At 38.7% G+C, this 27,687-nt stretch overlaps 1 protein-coding gene across 1 annotated transcript; it reads left to right on the forward strand.

Annotated features, from left to right (window-relative positions):
- rhobtb4 (Rho related BTB domain containing 4) lies at positions 1-27,687 on the forward strand. The gene is made up of 11 exons (XM_043238861.1): positions 1-394; positions 7,042-7,243; positions 8,000-8,103; positions 11,654-11,839; positions 12,845-13,646; positions 13,740-13,959; positions 15,302-15,420; positions 21,326-21,476; positions 21,795-21,883; positions 22,095-22,200; positions 22,687-27,687. Exons 1-11 carry the CDS (start codon positions 366-368, stop codon positions 22,866-22,868), a joined length of 2,190 nt encoding a protein of 729 aa, XP_043094796.1. The 5' UTR covers positions 1-365; the 3' UTR covers positions 22,869-27,687.

Below are 27,687 nucleotides of genomic sequence, written 5' to 3' on the forward strand. Positions count from 1 at the left end.
GGCGGAATCAGCTGTAGAAAGAAACAATAACACACCAACGAACGCCCCAAAATGAGAGCTTACCTATAAATGTCAGTAATTCCAGGAAAAAGAGGTATCGTTGAGAGAGCGAGGGATAGATGTAGCACACTTAACGGTTGAGGTTCTTCACTGCATTCTGCAAACTTGTTTCAGGGGATCTCTTTCAGCTCTGCAGGGAAGGCGAGTGTGAAGATGCTGCCTTTGTGTCAGCCGTGACACGCCAGCGAGTTGAACACAAAACAGTCGAGAGTTTTTTCCAGAGACCTATCAGTCATTTAACGGTTTTATTTGGTCTCCTGCACCCGGTTTAACGGGAGCCGGGAGGGAACCACGCGCGGACTGGCATGTGGGTCAATTCTGGAAGCGTCGGAAGGTAGGGTGGAGAAAATGCACTTTGTTTCACCACGCGACAATCGTACGGCATTTAGCTGCGGATTCTCAATTACTGCTGCATTCCTACACTTAACACTGCATCAAAATGACTTGTAAAAACACACAGTCACACACTAACCACCGCCCATCCTAAACGCTTGATGTTGGAAACGTATGGCAAGCCGTGCTAACATGTAGGTTATTCACTCTAATCATTCATTAAATACTAGCACTCATTCATTCATTTGTATACCAGTGCTCATTGGTATCTGTTCAGTTAGTCGCCGCTTATGCATTTCAATGTAAGCCTTTTCTGCTAGCCACTGTCCCACCAGTGACACTTTACTTTGTTGCTAGTAACTCATTTTATGGTGTGGTTAATCTTTATCAGATATTCAGTTCTTACTGAATTTTTGCCATGTACTCAACTTGCTTATTACACAGTAATATCTCGATTGCTTGTTATTAACATTTTTTATTTCACTAATCACAGTTGGGGTTTTTTTAAGAATTGATAGTATGAATTACAGTAATGCTGTAGTTCAATTAAAAGTCATAAGAAGTGTTATCAGCGACAATTGGAACACATCCCAGTACATTTAATATTATGGATGAAAACCGGCATAAAGTCTCAAGACATTTTTTTTTTTTTTAAAGTTGAACTTACGTTACGTGGCCTATTAAACATGCCTCTCATGCAACATTCTTGGATTTGAATGTGGGTTTTTATTTTGAATTTTACAAATATTCGAAATTAAAATTTAGCCTCACAGCCCCACATCCCAGTGTCCAGTAAATTCATGCTAGGTTGTCTTTATTAGTACAGTCTACACTTCTGGAACACAGAAGGTGAAATGAAACCACAAACTCCTATTCATCAGTTTCCCAACGTGTACGCAAGCTTTTTTCCTGTAAATGTGCAACCTTTTACCCAATGCGGAATAACAGTTTAATAAAACGAAATTAGTAAAATTATTGGGAGCTACAAACCAGTGTGCTTAGGATTAAAGTAATATATAAAATAGTATGATTACAAAAAACAGCTGCGTAACAGTCTGTTGTGTACTGCTAAAGTGACTAAGTGTAAATGCACATATCATGTTAAAAAATAGCAGCACCCACTCATAAATTAAAAATAAGGTGGATATAGCAAACTGACAAAAATGAGCAATTTTATAATTAGTCTGTAAGTCTCGGCTGGCACAGTAACAGTGTTGCTGTCAGAATGATTATTAGTACATGATATATAATGAATAGTTTCTAATAAATGAATAGTTTCTAATAAACTAATAATTAAATACTAATAGCATAACAAAACTGGTCTTAAGAAATAAATGATGAAATGGCTTGCCATAGGAAGGGTGTCTTTGTATCACGTCGCGGTTGCTGAAACTCGCCATCTCTTTGCTTTGGCCAGTTTGTTGCTATGCTTCCTCTCAGTCTTCATAGTATCTTTGTGTGTGTATGTGCATGATTTTATTTCCCACTGCACACACTGATTCGTCGGAGAGCCTGGGCTTGGCTCACCTTTTTCTCTCTATATTACATGAGCTAACATTTATTCACTGGCAGTCCGTTTCATCTTAAAGCGAGAAATCCTCTTACTGAGAGAATTCACTACTGGTTTATGTTTCTCAATGAAGCTCATTCTGAATGAGTGCTGAATTAGGGCTTCTTAGAAGCATGAATGGGGGTTTGTCAATGGCCGCCCCTACACGTTTAATACAGTGTCTTTACACCTGATCTAATCGCAGGAAATATCTTGAGCTTTCCAATTCTCTCAAATTCCACCGCGTTTTTATGGTTTGTTTCTTTGTAGGCATTTCTTTGTAAGCTCTCCCGCTTATGCTATTGTGAAATCTTACTGACTCTTTGTCCGTTATGATCCAGGCATAAAGTGAAGCGCCTTTTTGCTGATTCAGCTATCATTACTTTATGGTGTGACTTATATTGCTCGAACTTTACTTGTCAGCAATCAACTGCTGCGGCACACTCATTACGTACTGCAGTGAACATCATGCTCTGTCGTGCCGTTCAGCACTTGATAACACAATTGTAGTGTGATTTCTCTTTTGCTGTGACTCACATTGTGTATTACAACTTGAAACCGCCTTTGCTAGCAAAGGTGACCTCGGATAAACAGCATCTATCAGCGCTGTTTAAAAAGCATTCGCTTCAGCTCGGCCATTGAGAGCTGAAGCCTACGCTGTTTCCATGGCTGATTTTAATGAGTCGCTCATTGCTGAGTTTGCTCTTAAGGGTAAAGGTATTATTATATTTAGTGCACACATCACAGCTTAGGTCCATTGGACTCATGACTCTGTAGGCCATGTGGGTCACTGTGCTAAATAGTTAAACTCTTGCTTAAGACTTCATTTGTGGGTCACTTTGTTATCAATCATCTCGCACGTGTAATTACAGTCAACTGTTGTTCTTGCTGAAATAAATATAAATAAATATACCAGCAGATTTTGCTCCCAAAAAGTTTTGGACATTTAATTCGAACAGATACAACAAAATATTTGATGACTATACATCAAACCAATTATGTGGCATGTGCAAAATAATTATGCTTTTTTTCTGTGCCATGCTTGTAGCCAACAGGTCTAAAGTTATTTTTTTAATTTTACATGCTTTTTTTTCATCAGTTCAAAGGTGTTATATACGAAACAGCTGACAAGTGTAAAGTTAATGACTTGATTTTCACACTTTCCTTCATATAACAGAAACATTTAGTTTTGACACCGCATATATAGAAATGAATAATTTTCATCATTTATTTTTATGCATTTATTATTCATGTTTGCACGTGTGGTATGGTTCTTTTAAATAATTTCTGCCTTGTTGGTTTATTAATTCGCACACTAAATGTGACTTAAGCATCCAGTCACTTTTTGCGACCAGTGACAACTGCACGGGAAGTAAATAAAACGCCTTTAGTGTGTTTCACTGAAAGCACTATCGGACATGCTGACGCGGTAGTAGATCTCCCAGTGTTTCAGCGGTTAATTCCTCAGTTACTCCCCAGAGACTGATGCCATTAAAGACAAGGATCTAACTCATTCCCTGATCTGGAGGACTCAGCACTCTGAAAGACTTTTCGGGCCAGCTATAAAATGTGCTCGACCTGCTAAGAGACATTGACTCGTTTGCAGTTCAGATGCGCTCCAAGGTGCTGCGACGCGTGGTGAATTGGTTAGCTTAGTGTTTGCCAGAGGACAGTATTTTGGAAAGGTTGGGTATTTGGAAATACTATGTCAAATCTAGCGCACAGCAAAACGCTGCTCTAGTTGAACTTGTTTACTGGCAGCAGGCAGGAGACCACCGCGTTACATAAGTCATCTACGCTCATGGCAGAGCATGTCTTTACACGTCCCCTCTATAAATGCTTATAAATGTGCCTTTAAAAAAACACATGCAGGCGCTCAGGGGCAAAACACTTGGCATGAAGCATTGGCGGAAACTACAGAAATTAGGTCACTATGACAGGCAGCGGGTTAAATTCCGGTGTGTGTGTGTTTATACGGTTAGGGTTGACTTAGTTTGTATATTTGTGTATTTTCTTTTTTTTTTCCTTCAGTGTTTTAAGAAAGGCTTTGCAGGTGCTCTCTAAGAGCAAGGGTTAGTCGTGAATTATAGTTATGTGACAGCAGAGAGAGCAGCCTTTGCCACTGGAGCTGTTATGTAACACACACACACACACACACACAGTGCAGGAGGGGTGAGCAAGTCTCTGTTGCCCGGCTGTCTAGAAAGACAGATGTACAGAGAGGGAAAGGACGGTCAAACTTATTGAAAAATTTGGTGTGAGAGTAATCTCACGAGGAGATATTTTTCGTTTGAATCCATACTTCATTTTTAGTGGTTGCCACAAGGCATATGTTGAGAAATAAAGCTTGAGAGCGCTATAATGAGTTATTGTAGCAAATCAAACCAGTTTATCGTTCATTAACTGTCATATTTGCTTGCGGGTTGTAGTTGGTCCGCTTGTTATGATGTTCTCCTCTCTATCTACCTACATATTCAGATACACACACACACACGCACACACATACTGAGGCTGGCAGGACTGAATACAAGCAGACGAACTGTTGTGTGGGCCGTACAGTGTTTGTGAATGGAGTGGGCGTCTGCCACGCGTCTCATCTCTCTCTTTCTATCCCTCTCGCTCATTCTCAGACCTTACCTCCCACTGTTTCTATCACTGCCTGTCACTAAAACAAGCGTTCGTGTGGCACACTGCTCGTCTCATTCCCCATGACAAAACACTGACTCACTCAACTGACTCTGCTAAAAGCTTCATGAGACACCATGTCTCTGGTATCATTGCTTTTATTATACACATTTGTTTGTTGTGTTTATGTGTGTCACAAAAGGAAACGGTATTCTCGGTTTGTAGACTTTCTCACCAAGTGTTCTTACATTTTTTTTTTATTCTGTCATCATTTATTCACCCTCATATTGATTTCTGCTGGGGATGAAACTGTTTTGTTTGTTTAATGAATATTGGTTATATTACAACAATGTTCTTATATTCATTAAAGCTGCATTTACTCAGTATTTTTACAAAATGATAAATGTATTTTCAAATGTATTTTATTCCTATGATGCAAAGCTGAATTGCTCAGTGTTCAGTGTCATATAACTCTTCAGAAATCATTGTAATATGCTTACATTTCATATTATCAGTGTTGAAAACATTTGTGCTGCTTATATTTTTGTGGAAATTGTTCTTTTTTCCCCACGGAATTCGTTGATTTAAAGAAAGCTCAAGATAACGTAATTTATTTGAAATAGAATTCTTCTGTAACATTATAAATGTATTTAATGTTGCTGATTGTGTGCGCTTTTTTTTAGTTAACTGTCCCTTGAATTTAATTTCCCAAATAGTGGAAATATTAGTTGAGTGCAATGTCTCACCTCTGTACCCACCAACCTACTTTTTTTTGCTATGGCGAGAAAACATGCTCCAATTTGTCCAGTTTGTTTGTAGTCGTTTAAAATGTTTTAATATGCAGTTATAATAATCCTCACCTTTATAACATCTTCTGTAAACGTTGATGACTCTCACAGAACGGTTATAAAGATTGCTGTTAGGTAACACGGAGATGTAGTAACATTTACAGCTCAGCTTCATCAGACCGATGTGCCACCATTGTTATGTAACCTGTGAAAGAAGCTTCCTCCAGAGCACCCTTACCACTGACAACATTTCTGTGAAACCTCCTTCACTGATCCAAAATCTTAAAGCTGGTTGTTACATTCCTCTCGCAAGGAATTAACTGAGCACCGCTGCTCTAGATAAAACATCACCTGAACTATTATGGGCCGTTTTTGAGTTTGCTAATCAAAATTGGCACCTTGCTATGAATTGCAGAATGAATTGAATGAATGACAATCATTTTTAGACTGGGGTATGTCATTGGAGGCCAGAAATGTGACGTCTTTTGTCAGTGGAACAATAAACAGTGACTGCATTAATCTTTCATGGGCTCTTTTTATGGAACGTTAGCTGGCTTGGACAGCGGAGCTCAGGGTGGCTTGTAATGTAGATAGCTGTATCACTCTATCTGTATCAAAAAATGCACTGCTTCTAGTTGGCCAAGGGTTTTGCCTGTGTGTTTATTCAAGGAAACTTTGTATTGTTTCCAGGAAAGCTAATTGAATTGTGTGGCTCGGTACACTTTTAGTTAATTTATATAAGGTAATTCAAGACGCTTTTAAAGCCACAGAGGAGTTACGGTTCCCAAAATCATCTGTATTTTATTTCATATGGCCTCTTTTTTTAAAGCGATGCGTTAATATTGATCCTTGCTTTCACAGCTACATGCCCATGCTCAAATGAACGTGACTCTATGAAGCGAGGCAGTTCAGCTTGTCTAACAAATGTCTGCATTTATTCAGAAGCAAAAGTCTGTCATTGTTTTAGAGAAAAAAAGCAATCTCACATTGCTTGCTTTTGTTTGAACCTAAAAGAGAACTTGCTAGTTGTCATGGATATTAAGTTGCAGTCATATGTGTTGGCACGCAGGTCTCCTAATGGTTTGTTTCAGCTGCATCTCTCAGCAGAGTCATTTTTTTTCTCTGCAGAGAGCTGCAGTCTTGATACTTAGGAGGTTTAAGTCAGTGTTTGAGTTAACGCTGTTTGTCTCAGCATCCCGGGCAAAGCGTGTGTATTAATGCTGTCTGGTTTCTCTCAGACAAATCAACATTGACCTCAGTTAGCTTCAGGTGGATTCTTCTGACACTTTCAAAAAAATACAAAAATGCACTAGATGCGCTTGTTCACATTGACTTTAAAACTCGAACACTCTGAAACACTGTACATCCAAGTGCTGAACTGTGTTGGCTGTCTTTGTTGTTCCTTCCTCAGACAGAAATAGCACCTGACCCAGATTTTTCTTTAAACTTTGAACATTTGGTGAATGAGTAGTCAGTATTGATGATGCCATTCATTATTGTGAACGTTGATTTGAGTCACAACAGTGAATGTATTGAATTGAATGTTTTGTAACTCATGTTACTTTTATTTTTTTTATTCGTTCTAAGTTAAACATAAATTGAAATCTATTCGTTTTATCATGTTTTTCATCAATACAATGATGACTGGCATCACTAAAATGATCTTTCTCTTTCTGTGTCTTTCAGGGCCCTCTCCATGGATATAGACACAGATTATGAGCGACCTAATGTGGAGACCATAAAGTGTGTGGTGGTAGGTGATAACGCGGTGGGCAAGACCCGACTGATCTGCGCCCGTGCCTGCAATGCCACCCTTACTCAGTACCAGCTGCTTGCCACCCACGTGCCAACTGTCTGGGCCATCGACCAATACCGTGTGTGCCAGGAGGTGGGCAGACCTTTGGCATATTGTGTACATCATGAAGAGCACTGAGTGTTGACATAAATACTGTACATCTCATTTGCCGGAAGTCTCACATTGTAGTGAAAAAGTTACAGACAAATAGAAAAGTACATAAAGACAGTACAATCTGTTTAACAAGTTTATTTATATACTTTAGCGTATACAAACTAGTTAAAAGAAGAGGGGGAAGGGGGAAATATGCATTTTAAAACATTAATAAATATAAATACACACATGCATGCACTAGCATTCTAAAGATTGGGATCAAAAAGTATCTTTTTCTTATCAAAGTTACATTTATTTGATGAAACTATTTAAAAACAAAAAATAACAATATACACTAATGTTCAGATGTTTTTTTAAGAAAATCATAATTTCTTTTGAGCAAAGATGAATTGAATGAATGAATAGTGATCTTGAATGATCAAGTATCACAGGTTCCAAAAAAAAAAAATTAAGCAACATAACTGTTTCCACAATTAATAATAAATAAGCCTATTGTTAATAACTGAGAATGATTTCCAAAGGATCATGTGACACTGAAAATGGAGTAGTGGATAATGAAAATTTGTATTGTGCACAATTATGCACATTAATCTCATTAAAAAGCATATAAAATAAAATATACTAATATACTAATAAAATATTTTAAAGAATATTTAGTAGTACGCTCCATTGTATTATAAATATTATGTGTTTGTATTGGTGTACTGGTACAATTAAACACATTTTTTTGTCTAGGTGCTGGAGAGGTCACGAGATGTGGTGGATGAGGTCAGTGTCTCCCTCAGGCTGTGGGACACATTCGGAGATCATCACAAAGACAGGCGCTTCGCTTATGGCAGGTCAGTTTGAACTCATAGCACTCAGTGTCACGGTATGCGTGTTAAACACTAGGCCATGGCACTAAACCCCTCGATACACAAACACTTGATGTCCCACAATACAGTTCCTCAGATCAATCTTCCATTTGTTTGTTCTGGTGTCTTTCCACTCTTGGCTGTGGCATTTGTTGCCCTGCCAAGGTTTGGTTATTGCCCTAATCCTCCCAGCTGGGAAGGTAATGTGCTGTAAGCCTAGCCAAAGAGCACTGCGTGGAGGCTCTTATTCCCAGCACAGTGCAGGGCAGCGGAGGATCAGTGGATCAGCAGTGGTGCTTTGGCTCAGGGCAGTGCAGCAGATCACAGGAGCAGCTGAGCCAAAAAGAGAGATGGGTTTAGAGAAGGAGGGAGATTGACTGTTCCTGAATTCTTACAGTGCTTCCCAGAAGTATTTGGCCATCTATGTCACACTTTAACAAAAATAGGAATCGTGAATTAAATACAGTATCAAACAACATGGCATCTGCAAACAAAGTATGCTATTTCTGATGCAATTAGATTCATTTTTCTTTTTAGCACATGAATGAGATTCTCCAAGACATATTTTTTTGTTTTTCAGTATATGCTATTTTGTTATCCGAGCAAACAAAGAATGTCCCTATTTTAGCGCACAGTGAAGGTGCACTCAGGTCCAAATCCATTTTTATTATCTTAGCGATAGGAAAACGGTCCGTACTCCTTGGCGCATAGTCGAAATGGACACGATTGTTCAATTACTTAGCCAATTTCATTCATCATTATAGCTAGTAAAAGACTGCAAATAGGTAGGCTAATTCTGATACACGAAATGACTGTCCATCGATACATTTTTATATGTATGTAGCCTTTAGTTTTTAATATTTGGCATGTGAGCTGCTGTGCATCCCTGTGTGTAATAAGCAACAAGAGCTGTGGATGCACCCAGAGGCGCATTTTCTTCTAATGCGCTCTTTAAATAACAAAAAAAATACTGCGTTCAGTATTAGTATCAGTATACTGCGCCACCAATAAGCCTGAACACACTTCTTTTTTAGACCAGTACACCCATGAGCGCACAAATAGGTGCAATTGCATTTGCTAGTTAAACGACATGATGCTGGACGGGAAAATGAGAATTGCGTCAAACTGAAACTAGCAAGCACACTTATTTTGTGTATTTTGTGTCACAAAAGACCCACAAATTAGATAAAATACCATTTAAAGGTTTGTAGTCTGTGAGATTTTTATTTAAATGTTTGAAAAAAGCACCCATTGCTTGATTCAGTGTCACAAAATATTTCAGAAATCATTCTGCTATACTGAGATTGACTGCTTGAGAAAGATTTCTTATTATCGTAACTGTTGAAAACAGTTGTGCTGTTCTATATATCTGTGGTTTGATGAACATTTAAAGCATGTATTTCAAAAATATATATCTTGTGTGACATTCTAAATGTATTTGCTGCCACTTTTGATTAATTTAGTGCAACCTTTCTGTGCCGTATAAAAGTATTCAAAAAAACTTTTGAGCAGCAGTGTACTTGGTAGACTAAGAGGTCCTGACAACTAAGGTTTTTATTATGCATTTCATCCAATAATTTAACAGTGTAATAGCATCGTGAATGTGGTTCATTTGTAGTTCGTACTTGTGTGGCAGATAGAGAAAAGCAGGGCAGGATGTGTGTCTGTGAGATCAGACGCGTCCAGCGTGTGCACACAGTACCGAGGCAGATGCAGTCAGCTGATAAAGCACTATTAATGGTGGTGCCCTGTTATGGAAACACAAAATCAGGTGACCTTCACCCTGGTGTCTGTTACTTAAGCTAAATACACACCCACACAGGAACATGTAACATTTCTTCAAAAATGTTTATCAAAGCCTAGCTAAGTCCATTAATTATTTGTGAACAGAAATTGACAAACCCCATTCTGAAATGCAAGTGAAAGGATCCAAACGCATTTTGAAATCTCCGGAGGAACCATGACTCAGCGGGGAAGCCCTGCTTCCGTGGGCTAACGCATATTTATAGATAAATATATGCATCATACATGCATATATACAAAAAGTACACGGATTGGTAAATCAATGTAAAATGACTGTGTAATACCATCAGCGTACTACGTTTTTTTAGCCTCCTTGTAGTTGTCGGAATGTTTAGGTTTATTTAAATACGTGTCTGTGATCAAGACAGTGTTTACAGAGTAGTCGAGCAGACACGCAGTCAGGAGTTTGAACTTAGACATGCTCTACATAGCTCTACAGAACACCACACTGATTACATAACACAGTCCTTTATGACCCTCAACGCTTGCTTTTACAGCACGCATGGTTATTATTCACTGAGAGAGGGTGAACGCTTGTGGATAGATCTGCAGATGTGTTAGTCTGTGTATTGTTTTTTTATTTGCCTTAACTCTGACCCATTTACACATATTCTTGCAAACGTTTCCATTCCCTCATACACACCCCAACAGAAACACAGACACTGGGATGTCGACTTTGACCCCTGGAGACTAGGTTGTTTGCACGTATACTTTAGTGTGTCTTTCACATTAACCATGATAGCTATAACAATAAAGATATAGCTTAGATATATATAGAGTCCACATTAAAGCTAGAGGATTGATATCACTTTCATAATGTGTGTGTGTTTTTTAATAACAATGCCAACATTCCAGTGGGCAAATATGGGCAATCCCATTGCTATGTCAACATTACTATACATGAAAAAAAAAACAAAAGGAAGTAAACATGTTTTAATTATCCACTTTGGTCATTTTATGTTGTCAGGAAATTCCTTTGTTTGATCATCACACATGAGGTGTTTGCCAATAATGAAACAGTTTTTTTGAGAAAGTACCTCTAGATTTTCACTGTTATCAAAAAGTATTTTAAGTAACGTAAAGTATAATAAGATTACATCTTTCGAAAATATCTTAGAAATGTTGTCTGAGAAACATTGGCTGACATATTATATCTGTAAACATGCACACAAGCACTTTCCAGTGTAAATGCATAACTGATAAAATCCTCTAGACCAAGTCTGTTTACATTTCAACAACAATGCGGTGCTCCATTAGTCATTCTAGTGTATGCTGGTCTCACATGATGAGCTTGTGAGAGCAGCTGTGAAATATGACATGCTCGGACGACTCGCTATTATTAGGCCAGCGCTGGTTATTGAGTCAGACGAGATGCTTTAATGACTTGCACAACACCTTGTGTGCTCCCACATTCACTGGAAGAGCGCACATGCATTAATACTCACACAATCTGACAATCATTACTCTATTTGGCTGCTCTCTCACTCGCCGCTTCTTTATGAAGTTTGTTCATGCCTCTGGGAAAATGGTCTTACCACGGTTTTCATCTCACAAAAGACTGATTAGGATTATTTGTTGCATTTCACAGTTTTTAATTCCAAAAACAGTGATTCACTGTCCACTCTGTGTAGGATGATTAGTGGCCAGGGTTTGCCAATTTTCTGCCTATTACATGATTTCTTCGGATGCATTCTCTTAAAATAAACCGGTTTCTTTCTCTTTGTGTGTTTAGATCAGATGTGGTAGTGTTGTGCTTCTCTTTGGCCAATCCGAACTCTCTGCGCCATGTTCGCACCATGTGGTTCCCTGAGATTAAGCACTTCTGCCCCCGCACCCCGATCATCCTGGTGGGCTGCCAGCTGGACCTGCGCTATGCTGATCTGGATGCTGTTAACAGGGCTCGCCGGCCTCTGGCCAAGTACGGACCACATCCTACACCCACTCGTAGCACATATTCTGTTATTAAACTTCAGCATGAAAAGTTTTCAGTGGCTTCCGTTTTAAGAAGGTTATTGTATTGTTATTGTTTTTTTATGCTTGTAGTCAATTATGCATTTACTGAACATGCCTTTGATGGCTTGTGGGGTAAGATGGTGAAATACCTTCTTTAATATTTAAAATATATATTTTTTAATTATTGAAAGAAATTACACCCCCTTATATATGAAGTTTGCTGTAAATGTAATTTATTTTGGCTATTAGAGGTTCTCTGTGTTTTTTATTGTTAATATGGGACATAGCAATTCGTTTAAATTTATATGTGAACAAACATTTTTATTTTGAAGTGAAAAATGATGTTGTTGCTGCTGTTTGTATAGTTTGTTGAATAATTATTGAATTCATGGCAGTATTTGTAATTAGGTATACTTTCTGTTTTAAACATTTATATTCATATTCATACTATTCCTCATAACTATAAACTAATCTAATTTATATCTTAGGCCTTAATATCATTCAGCACATATCAATAAATCAATTTTGTAATATAATTTAGATTGTCAAAAGAATTCATTTACATAGAATACAAGTCTGATTTTGTATTATATATATATACAAAACAAAATCTAGAAAAATACTGTACAAGTGAGACTACTATTTAAGTTTGGGGTCAGTACAAATTTTTATATTTTTGTAATGCTTAATAATGCTTTTATTTAGCAAGGATGCAAATCAGCATATTAGAATTATTTGTGAAGGATCATCTAAAACTTAAGGCTAGAGAATTAGCTACTCAGAATTAATTTAAATGTGAAAATACATTTAAATATACTTTTAAATATAATAATATTTCACAATATCTGTTTTTACCGTGTTTTTATCAATTCAAATGCAGCTTTGGTGAAGATACGATACTTAAAAACAATTTTGAATGGTAGTGTACAATATTTATGCTTTTCTTTTTTCTTCAACTCTCCCCTCTTAGACCCATCAAACCCACAGACATTCTTCCCCCAGAGCGAGGCCATGAGGTCGCTAAAGAACTTGGCGTTCCATACTATGAAACAAGCATCGTCGCTCAGTTTGGCGTGAAGGATGTGTTTGACAATGCTATACGTGCTGCGCTCATCTCTCGACGCCACCTTCAGTTCTGGAAGTCCCATCTAAAGAAGGTTCAGCGTCCCCTCCTCCAGGCCCCCTTTCTTCCTCCCAGACCACCACGACCTGTGGTGGGCATCCCTGATCCTCCTCCCATTGATGGAGAAGGTCCGGACTCTCTTTTCTGCCAACCGTTGTGTGCAGATGTCCTGTTCCTTCTCCAAGCCGGGGCCACTCGTGTCTTTGCCCATAAGGTGTACCTGGCCACTTCCTGCTCAAAGTTCTATGACCTATTCACTATGGATCTTGGAGTGGCAGGGATGGAGCAAGAGAGTGAGGAGAGCTCAGAGGGGAGCGAGGAAGACGAACAGAGCCGAAGAGGAGCCAAAGAACAGGCGGGCCGTACCAAGAGCCTGGACATTGATAAGGAGGGTGAAGGAGGCACTAGGGGTTCAAATAGGCTGCTCATGTTGCAGCAAGGCTCACTGAGGACTTCACAGAGCGATAATGCTCTGCCTGCCAGGGGCCAGCGATCTATAGGACCCCTGGGAGCAGGCCGTGCTCTTTTGGGATGGGGGCGTGGTTTCTTGGGGGTGTACCTCGAGATGGTGGATGACCCTGTGACAGGTCGGCCAAGACTCATGACAGTAGTGTCAATGGATGATCTCATTCAGAAAGGGCCTTTCCAAGTAAGAACAAACTAAAGTGACACAGTCGATAGCATCTTATTTGATGTATCTATAAAATTTCTATGACAGCGTTAATTGTCTTTACTCTTTCAGGCAGTGCTGCAGTACCTTTATACGGGTCACCTGGATGAGACACGTGGGGATCTAATGCAGGTGGCCACCATCGCCGAGCTTCTGGAAGTCTTCGACCTGCGTATGATGGTGGCCAACGTCCTGAACCGTGAAAGCTTCATGAACCAAGAGATCACCAAAGCCTTCCATGTGCGTCGTGCCAACCGCATCAAAGAGTGCCTATGCAAGGGCACTTTTGCTGGTACGCAATTTGAAATCAGGGTCAAACATTTTGCATCATATATATATATATATATATATATATATATATATATATATATATATATATATATATATATATATATATATATATATATATATATATGGAGAAGCATTAATGTAGGATCTGTCTAACAACCAGAACACAATCCATCCAAGGAAACCCAAATGTCCTGGAAAATTTTAATTATTTTATCCTGACAAACTACCCTTCTATTTTTCCTCTCTTTTTACACTGAGAAGCTGAATCAAGCCTTTTATCTAACGATAATAACCTTTAAAACAAGCAACTTAAAAGCTGCTGTTGTTGAGGGAATAATAAATGAATTGACAGTTCTCACTGATTTTGTTTTGTCTAATTAACTGCCCTATTTTGAATGGTGCATATTCTTCAGGACGTTCTGGTGTTATTGAATAGTTAATTTCTATTACTTTTCAGTGTGTCACATTCTAAAGGTTTTTGTAGTGACACCATTGACTTGAATCTCACGAGTTCTATTTTCAATTCCAGAATTCAGAGGAATTGAAATAGAACAGATCATACTCTAGAACAGTCGATTTGTTTTTTTCTTTCCTTCATTCAGTCTCTTTGTTGTTTTTTTGAGGAAATACCCAGTGGAGTGTTTTAAAATGTCCCTTCATTGCTGTCAGTGAATATTTGCATATTGTGGACGTGTTTGCTTTTCTGCTTTGCGGTTTCTGTGTCGCTTACTCTTTGTTGATGTCACGTCTTTTGTGTTGTGTGCATGTTTGTCATAATTAACCTTTTTCAACACTCCTTTATTCTTCACTTACACCTGTTTATTTCATTTCATCATCTGCAGTTGTCATAATCTCATTACAAAACCATGAAGGTGCTTCTCGGATGTTTGAAAACCAGAACGTTTTTCATCTCCATTGTGGCCTACAGTACTTGTACATTCCCTGTGGTTATGCAGAAGTTTATGAACTGAATCATTAGAGATTTATTTTCCTCATCCCAGATATGCATTGAATAGAATTAGGTATTTTTTCCCCATCATGCACTACTGATACCCACAGCATACTTCTAAACAACCTGTCCAACATCATAGTTAGTGAGTCATCCATAGTCAAAAATTTGCTGCTAAAATAAACTTGCCCACTGTATGGTCCCAGTCTGGCCTTCCCTTCACATTTTCTGTCTTCTTATCCTTAGCCTTGTCAATCTGTCTATTTATTATTGGTCTATGTGTCTATCTGTCTCTTCGTGTGTCTCTGTGTTCGTCCGTCCACCTGTCTCCCCCTCTGTAGCCTCGACTCTGTGACACACGCCGAGATGTGTGCTCTTTTCCTCCCGGTTTTAGATGTGGTGTTTCGATTGGACGACGGATATCTGCCAGCCCACAAACCACTGCTCATCTCAAGCTGTGATTGGATGGCAGCCATGTTTCGTGGATCCTTTATGGAGAGTTACATTGAGGAGGTGAGCAGAGATTTTATTGATTCATATTTCATTAAAGTAAAAGCATGACACTATCTAATATACTATCATATATTCACTATTTTGTGTTACTGCACTGACAAATGAAACTAATTGTGCAATAAGACTAAAACGGTCCATTGTCAATAGTATAGCGTATGCATAAAGGACTTTCAAGCCGAGCATTTTAGTATTGGTTCTGTTCTTTTAGCATTGGCTAAAGTAGCAGTATTTTTGACATCAGTGGTCTGTGTCATATGGGTTTGATATAGGCTCAAGACTTTTCTTTTCAACACAAGTTTTTACCTAAACCTATTTATGGAACCACAAAGTACTGATTAGTCTCAGTCACCTTGATCCTTTCTACCCTGGAGCTCTGACAGATCCCACTAAAAAGTGGCACAGGTAGTTAAAACTAGGCCGCCTCTATGACAGCCTGACCCACATTGATGCAGCTGCGACAGGAGACCATCTCATCCATATGGATGAATTAAGAGCCCCACAGTACTAAACAGGCCTCTGAGGAAAGTGCTCCAGGCAGACTGATGCTGAGACTTTATAGGAGGTCCTGTGCCAGCGGGAACTCATGCTGAGACATATCTGCTTTGTGTCTGTGCTCCCATAGATCGGCCAACTATAAGGTGTCTATAAAGATTTATTTGTACTGATTGAGGCTGTAAACCAAATTTAGGATTTGGTCTAGTTTTAACATCATGTTAGAGTTATATCAATGTATATTAATACATTTTTTGGTCAAGTTAGATCAGGTAATTATTTTGAGTATGCATTATGCTTATGTCATTGTTATGTCAGCTCCTTTTGCAACACACACACACACACACACACACACACATATATATATATATATATATATATATATATATATATATATATATATATTTGTGTGTGTTTGTTATACTGCATTGCTGAGTTCATATTGACAGGAAGCTTGTTAGACTGGCCACTTCTTCTAGTCATTTCCTCAGCATTGTCATGTTAACATGTACAGGAAGTATTTTTGTGTGAAGGTTTTTGTTTTTTTGGTCTCAAAGTGGTATTTAACTAAAACCACATGATAATAATTCGATGCAGGTTTTAATTAAGCTACGCTCATTTTCTATGGAATTATTCTGACATGTCACAGTTTCTTCTTGGCATAAATTTAGCTCATCAATTTTTCATCCAGAACTATTAAGTCAGGTGTCAAAGGTAAGGTTTCACTGTATTCCTTTCGGAGGCCCATCTCACCGCCACATAACTCTATACAGGTCTATCCCGTGCACGCTCTCTGATTTCCTCGGGCTACCGACTGTCAGATCAAGTTCTAGAAAGACAAGCTCCCAAAGGGCAGGAACTCGGGACCAAGCTGACCAACACCAGAGGCCGAGAGTTATAGGTGTCCAGGCCTGCCGGTGAACAGGATCACCCTATATAACATTACAAGCATTACAGGGAGCTAGATTTACAGCACAAGAACAAACTGATGCGGGAAATAGGATGCTGGCTGCTTTTCTATTCTGACAGCATCGGCTGAGAGTATGTCACATAGAGATCAACACAAGGTGGTAAACTTGGTTCTGCTTTGACAAGCTTGACATGCTCTTTGGTCAAGCATTGAATTGTAAGGAGCATAATACGAAGGAATGAATTTAAAAGGATCCTCTTTACTCATGCCGTCCTTTATGCACATGTCAGAGATTTAAAAAAAAAATATTATGCAAGTTGATGGGACCTTCAAAGGTTCACGGTTCTCACAAAATAAACACGATGGAAATCCATAATACCCCATATGATAAATCAATGTTTTGTGAAGCTTACTAGAGTTATGTGTAAGAACAATTCTAATAAATACTATTCAGTGTGAAAGCGCAGAAAACCTTCACTACTTTAACAGTGTGCTTACACTATGCTTCACAGTGTGCTGATGTTTAGGTCAAGCAAATGTACATATAACAGTTGGCTTGAGATGACATTGAATCATCAGTTTGGTCTTTTGGATTACTGTCATATTTGTTAACTTCTTATTCACAAGTGTTATATGGATTTAAGTTAAGTTATTATTTAAAAATCTGTGTTCAGTTAAAGAAAGAAAGTCATATAGATCAGGGTTAGAAGATGAGAGATAGTTTTTTTGGGTGGAGTATCCCTTAAATGTCTATTTTGGTATTAGTACAGTAACTGTCTTTGAGGTGGTGTTGCTTCTTTCAGGTCTCTTGTGCACAGAACATATTTAATGCAAGATGTTTTGCTGTGTTTTCAGTAGAAATCTCATCGGGAGCAATGAGTTAACAGGGAGGGAGAGATGGTTTGTTTGGTTGTCGACTCATAGCAACCAAGTTTCTTTTTTTGTATTCCTCCAAGTCAGTTGAAATTGTCCCTCTGGTGCCTCTTTCTTGACACCTGAGCAGCAATCACTTTAGAAATGTTCAGTGGGCTTTGTAAATATTATAAAACGGAGCCTGTTCCATACATTACAGTACTGATGCAAAATGACTTGGTCCTCGTCTCCTCCAGTCTGGCACAGTAGGCATTGTAGCAACTGGTTGTAGTGAACACTGTACTATTTTTAGAATGAGGTTGTGAATAGAGCGAGCCCTTGTCAATGTCTGTGCAGCAGCCGACACAGAAGGTGTTGTATAACCAGATATAAAGCCCTTGCGAGACCTCAGAGTGGCAAATATTTATAAAGTGTCATTCAGTAAAGCTGATCGTTCACCCGTAAGTGGATTTTTCAGTCTGTACATTATTGTCCCTTCAGTTTGTGACGCACAGAGTCAAGAGTTGTCCTTGATTGATCTACCACATGTAAGCCTTACTATTCCAGTCCTGTTCAGAAATATCTCTCAAGGTTTTTGAGGTTAGGCAGCACATACTTATTACTGAAGACGACTTTAAAAATCCATACAACGTCTACACCGCTTCTGTATCTGAATCTTATTTATAGGTCTCTTTGTGTAGTTTACGTCGCATGAAGCTCGATAGGAGTACACTTCTTGCTAGTCTATCTCTGTTGTTTTGAACATGCTGCTTTTTAAGGCAGGAAGTGTCTGAACATATGAGAGACGCTCAGGTGTCAGAATTCCTTTTAGCAACATCATACTTCTAAGTGTGATTACCGCAAGACTGAGCGGAAGCTCAAATGTGAGAAGCTGTCACATTTTCCCTTTGAGACAAAGATGAAGTGAAAACGGAGACGATGAAGGCGGAGACTGTGGTGGTGGTGTACACTGCAGTAACTTGTTGATGAGAGTTTGGTTGCTTTGGATAGCTGACCACTTCCTCACACACACATTCTCATGGGTCGTGACCTCATTTTCCTCTTAAGAAGGTTGCATTGTTTTTCTCAATTCTTTCCCTTCCAAAAAACAACAGATTAACACAGCATATTAATATCACACCATTAAAAATAAAACACCAACAATTTGATGAATTTAGATAACAAGTTTAGTATGAAAAAGGATATAATTTTAGATGCTGCATTGCCATCTACCAGTGCAGATCAGTATGAAAAAGAAAGAATTTCTCAATGAGCACATTTTTAAAACGAGCACCTATCTATTAAATGCATAGTAACACTTTAGAATAGGTAACACTTGTCACCTACAAACTACAAAAAATATTTTTAAATTCTTAATTTGCTGCTTATTAATTAGTTAGTAAGGTTGTTGTTCCTTTTAGGCATTGGGTAGGATTAAAGATATAGAAGGTCATGTAGAATGAGGCAATGATATGTGCTTAGTTAGCACTAATAAATGACTAATATTATTCTTGTAATATGCATGTTAATAAGTAACTTTAAATAAAGTGTTACCAAATGCATATTAAACAGTTCTATTCTTATACATATCATATCATTGGCATTTAGTAGATCGGTATGTTTGCTTTTGCTTTTGAGGATTGAGACAAACAAAATTTCCATTCACTCACAGCACTATTGTTATCTTTAGGTTTTAATCGGAAGTTGCCTACTGTGTCCCCTCTGCGTCTTTTAAGTCTGCCCTTTAGCCATAATGAACGGTCATATTCACACTGACATTCTGTTAATTGGCTGAGACAGACAGGTGAACCGCTAGGCTTTAGAAGTACCGCTGAGCGTCATCTTGCCACCCCCCAACGTACAACCTCTGACCTATAGAATCTGTGTCAGCTTGCAGTCGTCGTTCCCACAACCTCCTGCTTGTGTTGCAGTAGCAGTACTTGATTCGGTTGGGATAGTTTATGTGGTTTGATGCATTTAAGATCAGTTTACCGCACAACTCACTAAGCAATCAGCAGAAGGTCGGTGAAGTTTAAAGTAAGTAAAGTAATGACTGTCTAGTCATTCATAAAATCCATATTATTTGAAGCATTATCGAGAAGATGATTGCCTTGTGATTGTTAGTGATTTCTACTCTATAAGTGTTCAGTCCTCAAGAAATGAAATACTAGAGGCAGTTAGATCCACTGCATCCTGTCCTAATTCACAGAGGAATACCTGCTTAGTATAAGGAGAAGGTTGCCATGGATTAATTCACAGACTCTGCACTTTCCTCTTTGTGTCCCTGCTGAAAGCTCTCCCCTAATTCCTTGACCGTTCCTTGGAGCTGAAAGAATAAGCACGCTTTTGTTCTCCACCCTTCAGCCAAAGCAGAGTCAAAACAACAGCTCTTCTATCTTTAAGCTTGGGTTTATGTGATTTTGGTTATGAATGGTGTTGGATGTCATGGATGTCATGGATTATGTCATGTGGCCTCCAGGGACCCCTCCAGGGTGTCATGTATGCTCCTGAATTCTCCATGACAGTACACTGGCACACAAATGGCAAAAATAGATTGCACTGTATTTCTTTGGGGACAGTAAGATTGTATATTATAACGCTCGCAAAATTGGGAAATATTATTTTAGTCTAAAATAACTTTAAAAATAAAAATATTTTTAATATACTTTTAAATGTTATTTATTTCTGTGATGGCAAAGCTGAATAAAAAAAGTGTAAGAAATATTTCTCATAATCAATGCTTGAAAGTTTTGATTCATCAGGGTTATGATTAATATCAAAGTTAAGAAAGAACAAAATAGAATATTATTTGTCATAATGAAACTCTCTTTACTGTCACTTTTGATCAATTTAATGTGTCTTTTCTTTAAAAAAATCTTAATAATGTGTGCCTGCCTTGTGCGTCCATTCATTAAAAGCAGAAGAATACAGTATTCTTTCTGTAATTTAAGAGGTTATAAACACCATAAATAAATTTGTTTTGAATATGTTCCTGTGGTGGCAAAATTTGACATATCAGTATATGAGAACGGAGTCTTGCTGAATGTTGTGTATTTGTTCTCTAAAGCACATTCTGTGTTCACTGTTATATGATGACAGCCTCTCCTGTAGGCTGGCTTGTTGGCTCTTGTTTATGCAGAGGCCAGGTTTCCCGTAGCGACAAGCCCACAGAGTTATTTTTCCACAGCTTTAAGCTGAGACTGTCAACGGTCTCACACAGTGCTTTAATCTCCTAAAGGATGAAAGACCCCTTGTGGTGGCCACTGCCCTCGCCCTCCTATCGCTCTCTCAGACCCCTTCCTCCACGAGCCTTCCTGGATACGTGCATCCCTTTCTAACCACTTCCTTGGCCACTTTGGGTCCCGCCATGTCAACACGTAGGCCTCCTCTAATGGTCAGCAGCCAGGACCATGCAGGTCTCAATAGGGGAGAGGTGCTGAGCAGATTGTTTCATCCCTGGATCAATCTGCCTCTCGAGTTTCCATGTCCTGGAGATGAGCTATGAATAAACATTCCTCAGCACGGGTTATGAAATCTGTTCATACAAACTTTTCTCAACGTGGACTTTTGTTAGTAGCTGTGAACTGGAAATATTTAGGTAGTTATTTTGCTAACCGCCACGTCTTTTTCTTTCTCCGTTTCTCTTTTTAGGTCTCTATCCCCAACACCAGTTGTGCCTGCATGAGAGCCGTTCTGGAGTTTCTGTACTGTGGTGTGTTAACACCATGTCCTGAACTGGAGCCAATGGACCTTATAATACTAGCCAACCGCCTCTGTCTTCCCCGCCTTGTAGCTCTAACAGGTAGGTTTAATAACGACTCTATGTTTATAATTTCAGCATGAATTTGCAAAGAAATAATTTGTGAACCAAATGTTGGTTAATATTACAGATAACGGCACTTAAATTCATCAGAGCTACTAGACATGGTGACAAAATAAGTAAATAAAAATAAATGTTATCTACAGTTTAATATTATCTATAAAATACACTGGTAAAGGTGAGCAAGGTTTCACTGTTGAAGATTTTGTTGTTATGGAGTAATTAGCAAATTGTTAACCATTAAGCCTCATGGCTTGACATATTAACACTTTTTGTGTGGTGTTTCGCCATGGTTTACAGAGCAACATGCCGTTGAGGAGCTGTTGCAGTTGTCCGTTAAAGGAGTGGACATTGATGGCCACGTGCTGGCCTATCTGGAGATGGCTCAGGTAACATTAATAAAGATGAAGCAAACATAGCCTTTAATAGAATGCACTGAGTAACGAAGTGGCAGTAAAACCAATGGCGCACATTACAGAAATTACCATTCATTCATAGCCTACTTTATTCTAGTTCAAAGGATGAACAGACTTTGCTTTTCAAATGAGCTTCATTGAGAGAAATCAAGCTGTGCCAACTCTGCTTTTCTGTCTGCTGTAGTTCCACAATGCCAAACAGCTCTCTGCCTGGTGTCTGCATCACATCTGCACCAACTACAATAGCGTTTGTCGAAAATTCCCTAAAGACATGAAGACTATGTCTCCTGGTAAGAAGCAAGAAGCTCTTTTGTTCATTTATTTATTATATTTATATTATGTATAAATGAAATGCATTCAGCAAGGATGCCCTATATGCACTACAATTAATCGGAGGTGATACTAAAAAAGTCATTTAATTTTGACTTTTTTCATAAAACAAGACAATTATTTTTACTTTATTTTAATGTTAGAATAGAAAAGGGTCCTGTCCAAACGGCTACTATAAAATTAGAAGAACACAATTCCCTAAAATGTCATTATATGCTTTAACATTAAGATTTGTACTCATGGATATTGCTAAAGTAGTTAAACCTGTTCATTGGAAGGAGGTGACCCAGTACTTTTGGCAATATAGTGTATCTTACTTCTCAAGTAAATTTCTTGGTGTAAGGGTTTTTTACGATTTTTATCTTTAATTGAAAAAAACATATACTGAGCAAAAAAATTATTTTTTTAAATAAAACTATTTTTTTCATTTTGCCTTGTTCATCCAGAAAACCAGAAACATTTTGAGAAGCATCGCTGGCCCCCTGTCTGGTTCCTGAAGGAGGAAGACCGCTACCTCCGTTCTCAAAAAGAGAGAGAGCGCGAGGAGGAGATCTTACGCAAGCAACACACCAAACGGGGCTGGTGCTTCTGGAGACATCCATCCTCCTCAGCACCCCACATTTCCTGAGGGTCTGCCTCCATCCATCCATCCATCCATTCAAACCGCCGTACCCCTCTCCCTTATCTCAGTCCAGAGGCATGTAGCCAAGCCTGGGGAGCCCTGTTCCTGTGCATCCATCCCGACTGCTGGAAGCCAGTCCGGGTCTTCTTTGCCTCTGAGTTTTGGCCTTCCCTCCCCCAAGTTGGGCCTCAGCAGAGCTCAAAACGTATGTGTTATTAAATGGGAGACGGCTCGGAGAAAGTCTCAAATCTTTCTCCCTCTCGATGTTACACGTTCTACTGTGCGAATGTGACAGGTCTCACCGCAGCATCACGTAGGGAAAGGCCATCATTGCAATGACCTGTTTTCGCCTCTTAAGACTGTTATTATTACACAAGACACACACACACACACACTCTCACACCAGCACCTCGTCTGAGCGCTGGCGCCCAGACACACAGATGCTGCATGGTGCTGCTGTGTTGAGCTTCCCTCTGTGAGACCTATTTCTGGGAAACCGTCATGTTCAATGCCTACAAGCTGAAACATAGATAGCTTTGAATACAACTAGCAACTAAAATGGCGGCAGGGATATCTTTTTAAAAAAGTTAAAATAAAGGGGTTATTTCCCTTGCCTACATTCTCACTACAAACAATTCTCCATTTTGGATCTTCCGTTGCCCCGTATTGGCTTTGAATACCAATTGTGTTGCCTACTGAAGAACTGTTCTTTGGATTGCTTGTCCTGTTACAAAATTTTGCTCACGTGGTAAAACAGAAGGGGTGTGTAGTTCAGGTCTGTCACTCACTAAAAAACTCTAGGCCAGCACCAAAGACAGACATACATACAGACAACTCGTTCGAACACAAACGCCTTACCAAAATCTGCAGAAACAAAAACTTGACAGCAAGTAAACTACAAAATTAGGGCTATTTTTACCACTGCCAGGAGAGTATTAACAATCACAGCTGTTATATGACGTTCTGTAGATTGAGCTTTGTGATATGACCACTAGCAAGCGCCTCGACTTGCTTGCCTTTAACCTCCACCACTGGGGCCCATGCCTTCTGAGTTTACCCTGCTTTCGAAAGTATTAGCTACTCATTTGTTTTCCATCCTTCACATCCTTGTGAAATGCACTCGTTTTTGTAGCACTACTTCAATCTTAGCTATTGGCGAAACCAAAAAAGTAGGTTGCAATGTTTGGTATTCCTTCGCCGCTCCCCTCTGTTACTCCTCTGCTCCTCTACCTCTGCAGAAACTTATCGATCCGCTTCCTGTAGTGTTTGATACGTTGCAACGTGACGCTTCACCTCGCACTTTACATACGCAGATAAAATCGGTGCTCAGGATTAACCTGCTAAACGTCACAGCGTTCAACCATTCACCCATTGTACCTTTAAGGGGCGGTTACACCGGACTTTGAGCGACAAAAAAAAAAAACACTGCAGTGCTGCGAACCTGCAAATTTAAAATTTGTGTTTGTTTCCACTAAGCTGTTAAGCTAAAGATCTTCTATTGGTCAAACGTCTAATCTTGACACAAATGTGAAGAAAGTTTGTGTTTCCAATATCCAGCATTTGCATGCGTGTGAATGAAAAAAAATGGAAGGGAAATGTCGTGTGACCGCCTCTTTACACAAGTTTACCTACTTTGACAATCTTAACAGAATATCCCAACACAAGCTGTGATCAAAAGTGTATCTTTCTTTTTTGATTGAAAAGCTTTCAAATTTAAACTTTGTGGTTAAACTGACAGTGATCTGCTAACAGCTGTACTCGGTTTTCGTTTCCTCTTCCTCTTTCCAGACGTGCATGCGTTGTGAAGTCTTGCTAGCATCCGTTTGCTAGAGTCTGTCTCGACTGCCTTCCATCTGAAAACATGAGTGCCTATGACCATTGTTACACCTTCCCTTCTACATTCAAGTATTTCTCGGTGAAGCATGTTTGTTTTGCCTGTTTCGTGCCTTTTTAACAAAAGTGTTTTTAATAGCTACTTTGGAGGTTGGTGAGAAATCGGGAGACAGTTTAAGTTTTCCATGCCACCCTTTTTCTATTTCTGGCTTTCTGATTTCGCTTCCTCGAGGCTGCACCCTGCTTTTCGCACCAGACGAGCTGAAATCATCAACAGCTACAAAAATAGACACGCAGAGCCCATGTGCTCAGACAGGCCGATATGCACACAAAAAAATAAATAAATCGCACACGCACAAAAAAAGAGGAAAATGGAGAGCAGACACTGTATGGCTGTATGCTTCCATTTTCACCAGTAGGTGCACTTTTGTAGGTTCATCCCATTAAGATGCTTTATTTATAGGGGCAGACTGATAAATGAATGTTTATAGACGCCACACTATGCCTAAAGGCTTAATAATTAGTAAAATAACGAATGTACGACCTTACTGTGTATTTGCAGACTGGCTCTGCGATAAATGTCTGCCCCTGAGTGTTTAAGAAGAACAATTCGAGAATACTTCAAACAGCAGCATGCTTGTTGGGATGGAAAGTGTTGGGCTTGTTAGCACTTTTAGTTTTTTTGACTATTTGCTTTTGCACTTTTATTTCAGAGTTGGTCTGCCTTTGATGTGCATGGCATTGACTGTTTCTAAACTATGGCTTTTTAAAACATTTTGTAGCATGGAATGGTTTCTTCCATTAAAAAGGTGCTCCTTACGGCCCTACGTATTTTGTGCTTACGTTAAAAAAAAAAAAATCCTTCATACTTACTGTAAGACTTTTATGTCGGTACCTTGTGCTTTAATCGAATATGCCTTCATTAACTTCAAGGACATGTGATGTGTTTTTCTGTTGAGATTAGATGGTTTAGTAGATTTCAAATAAACAGTATTACAGATTGGATTGTTTATCCCAAATGCAAATTCTGTCATTTGCTCACCCTCATGTTTTTTGTAACATGTTATGTATGAATTTATTTCTTCTACACAACACAAAAACATCCAACTGAACATTATTGTATGGACAAAAGCATCCTTCAAAACATATTTTTATGTTCTGTAGAAAAAAAGGTCGTGATGGTGAGGAAATGACTATTTGGGTGAACATTTGCTTTAAATTGAGAGATTGATTCAGACAGTTACTAACAACAGGAAAAACAGTATAACTGCTTGCAAAATATGCACTTTAGCTTCAAATTTGATACAAATGATTTTCTTTCAATTTAACAAATTGTAAAGTATTTATCGGTGCACGTTTACAGGTAAGATGTGCATGGGAATGGTCTAAGCGCTAACTTGTATGTAATTATAAACAACAGTAGCTTTCATTACTAAGGAATTATCATGCACTTTCATCACGTGAAAAAACTATTCAAAACAGCCCTCATTACAACTTTGAAAAAATCCATCCAAATCCCTTACTTACTATAAAACAGATACTTAATGTTATACTAAATGTTAATCATGTTCACGTTGTGGTTGTAGTTCTATTTATTTGATAACAGTACATTAGAAACCCACTAGGTTAAAAGAATCGCGAGAGCACTTGAGAATTGTGGTCTATTGTTGTGTTACCGTGCCTTTAATTGAAAAAAAAAAAAATCTTTCTGAAGAGAGGTCACTGCCTTTGATCAAGGTAATTGTAGTGCACACACACACACACACACACACACACACACACACACACACACAAACTTTAACTGACAGCCATCAGACCACTGTATTGCTCCTTCTGCATGCCTGTGGCCAGCATGTAGCAATACCCTCTGCTCTTTGAGTGATGTGAAATATTTTGAAGCTTTCCCCCTAACATTTTAGATGTTTTCAACATTTTTTTTCTTCCTTTTTTGATAGTGCTGAGCTGAGAGGAAACGTGTGCTTGTTGTGAACAGTGATTATAAGTATTTGGATGAGAGTAAACGTAAACATGCACATTAACAGAGTCAGAGGTACTCTAGCACCCTCTACAGTCAAATGAAGGTCAGGGTTTTACTTTATTTCATATTTTACAAGGCTAAGAGTAATGTAAATTGGTGTGGGACAGAGCATATGCTACACAATATTCATTTGGAATATAACTTTGGTTTAGGTGTTTTTGTAAAAATAAATAAAATACTAATACCAGAGAGCAGTTATTTTAGTAACTGTGATTGTTTTTTTTGGTATGAAAACACTTAAACCGGAAAGGTTAACCACATCTTTCTGCTTGTACAATTAATAATCTGACCTCAGGTCATAGGCAGAGACCACTTCAAGCCCTTGTTAGTTTCTGTGTTAAAACAGAGGGGCTCTCCAACCAACTTCCTTTCTGTGCTTTGAAATCCACTTTCATCTCCGTTAAAGAAAAAGGGCCGTATTACTGAACAACATCTGCTAATTATAGTGCTAGCACTTGTGTGCCCATTGGCAGATGCTGTTCCTCTTTCCACTTGTGGTGAGGTGTCCTTTTTTTTTTTGTCTTCTTGAGGTGAAGCGCGTGTCGCTGACTGTTGACCCCACGCTTGACCTCTCTTCCTCGTTCAAATCTGTGACTATTTTAAGCTCTTTTGCACTTCATGGTTTTCTTTTTAACATCTTATTTCGATTATTGTTTCTGATACGTGTAATTATTGTTCTTGTTCTGAACCAGAAAAAGCACACACACACACACACACACACACACAACATACACACACTACTAAGGGCTTTTAAAATACAAAATCAGAATGTTTTGCTGCTGTTGCAAAAAAGAAAAAAGAAAAAAAAAGTTTTATTGAATCGTTTGTAATATTTTTGAACAACTGTGATTTGTACAAAATGGAGCAAAAAAGGGGTTGGAAAAAGGTTATCTGTTTCAGTATTTTAATGTTTGCTTGGCTTTTAATAAAACTTAACTGAACTCTTTGAACTCA

Source organism: Puntigrus tetrazona, chromosome 5 (genome assembly GCF_018831695.1).
Source record: "Puntigrus tetrazona isolate hp1 chromosome 5, ASM1883169v1, whole genome shotgun sequence".
Lineage (NCBI taxonomy): Eukaryota > Metazoa > Chordata > Actinopteri > Cypriniformes > Cyprinidae > Puntigrus > Puntigrus tetrazona.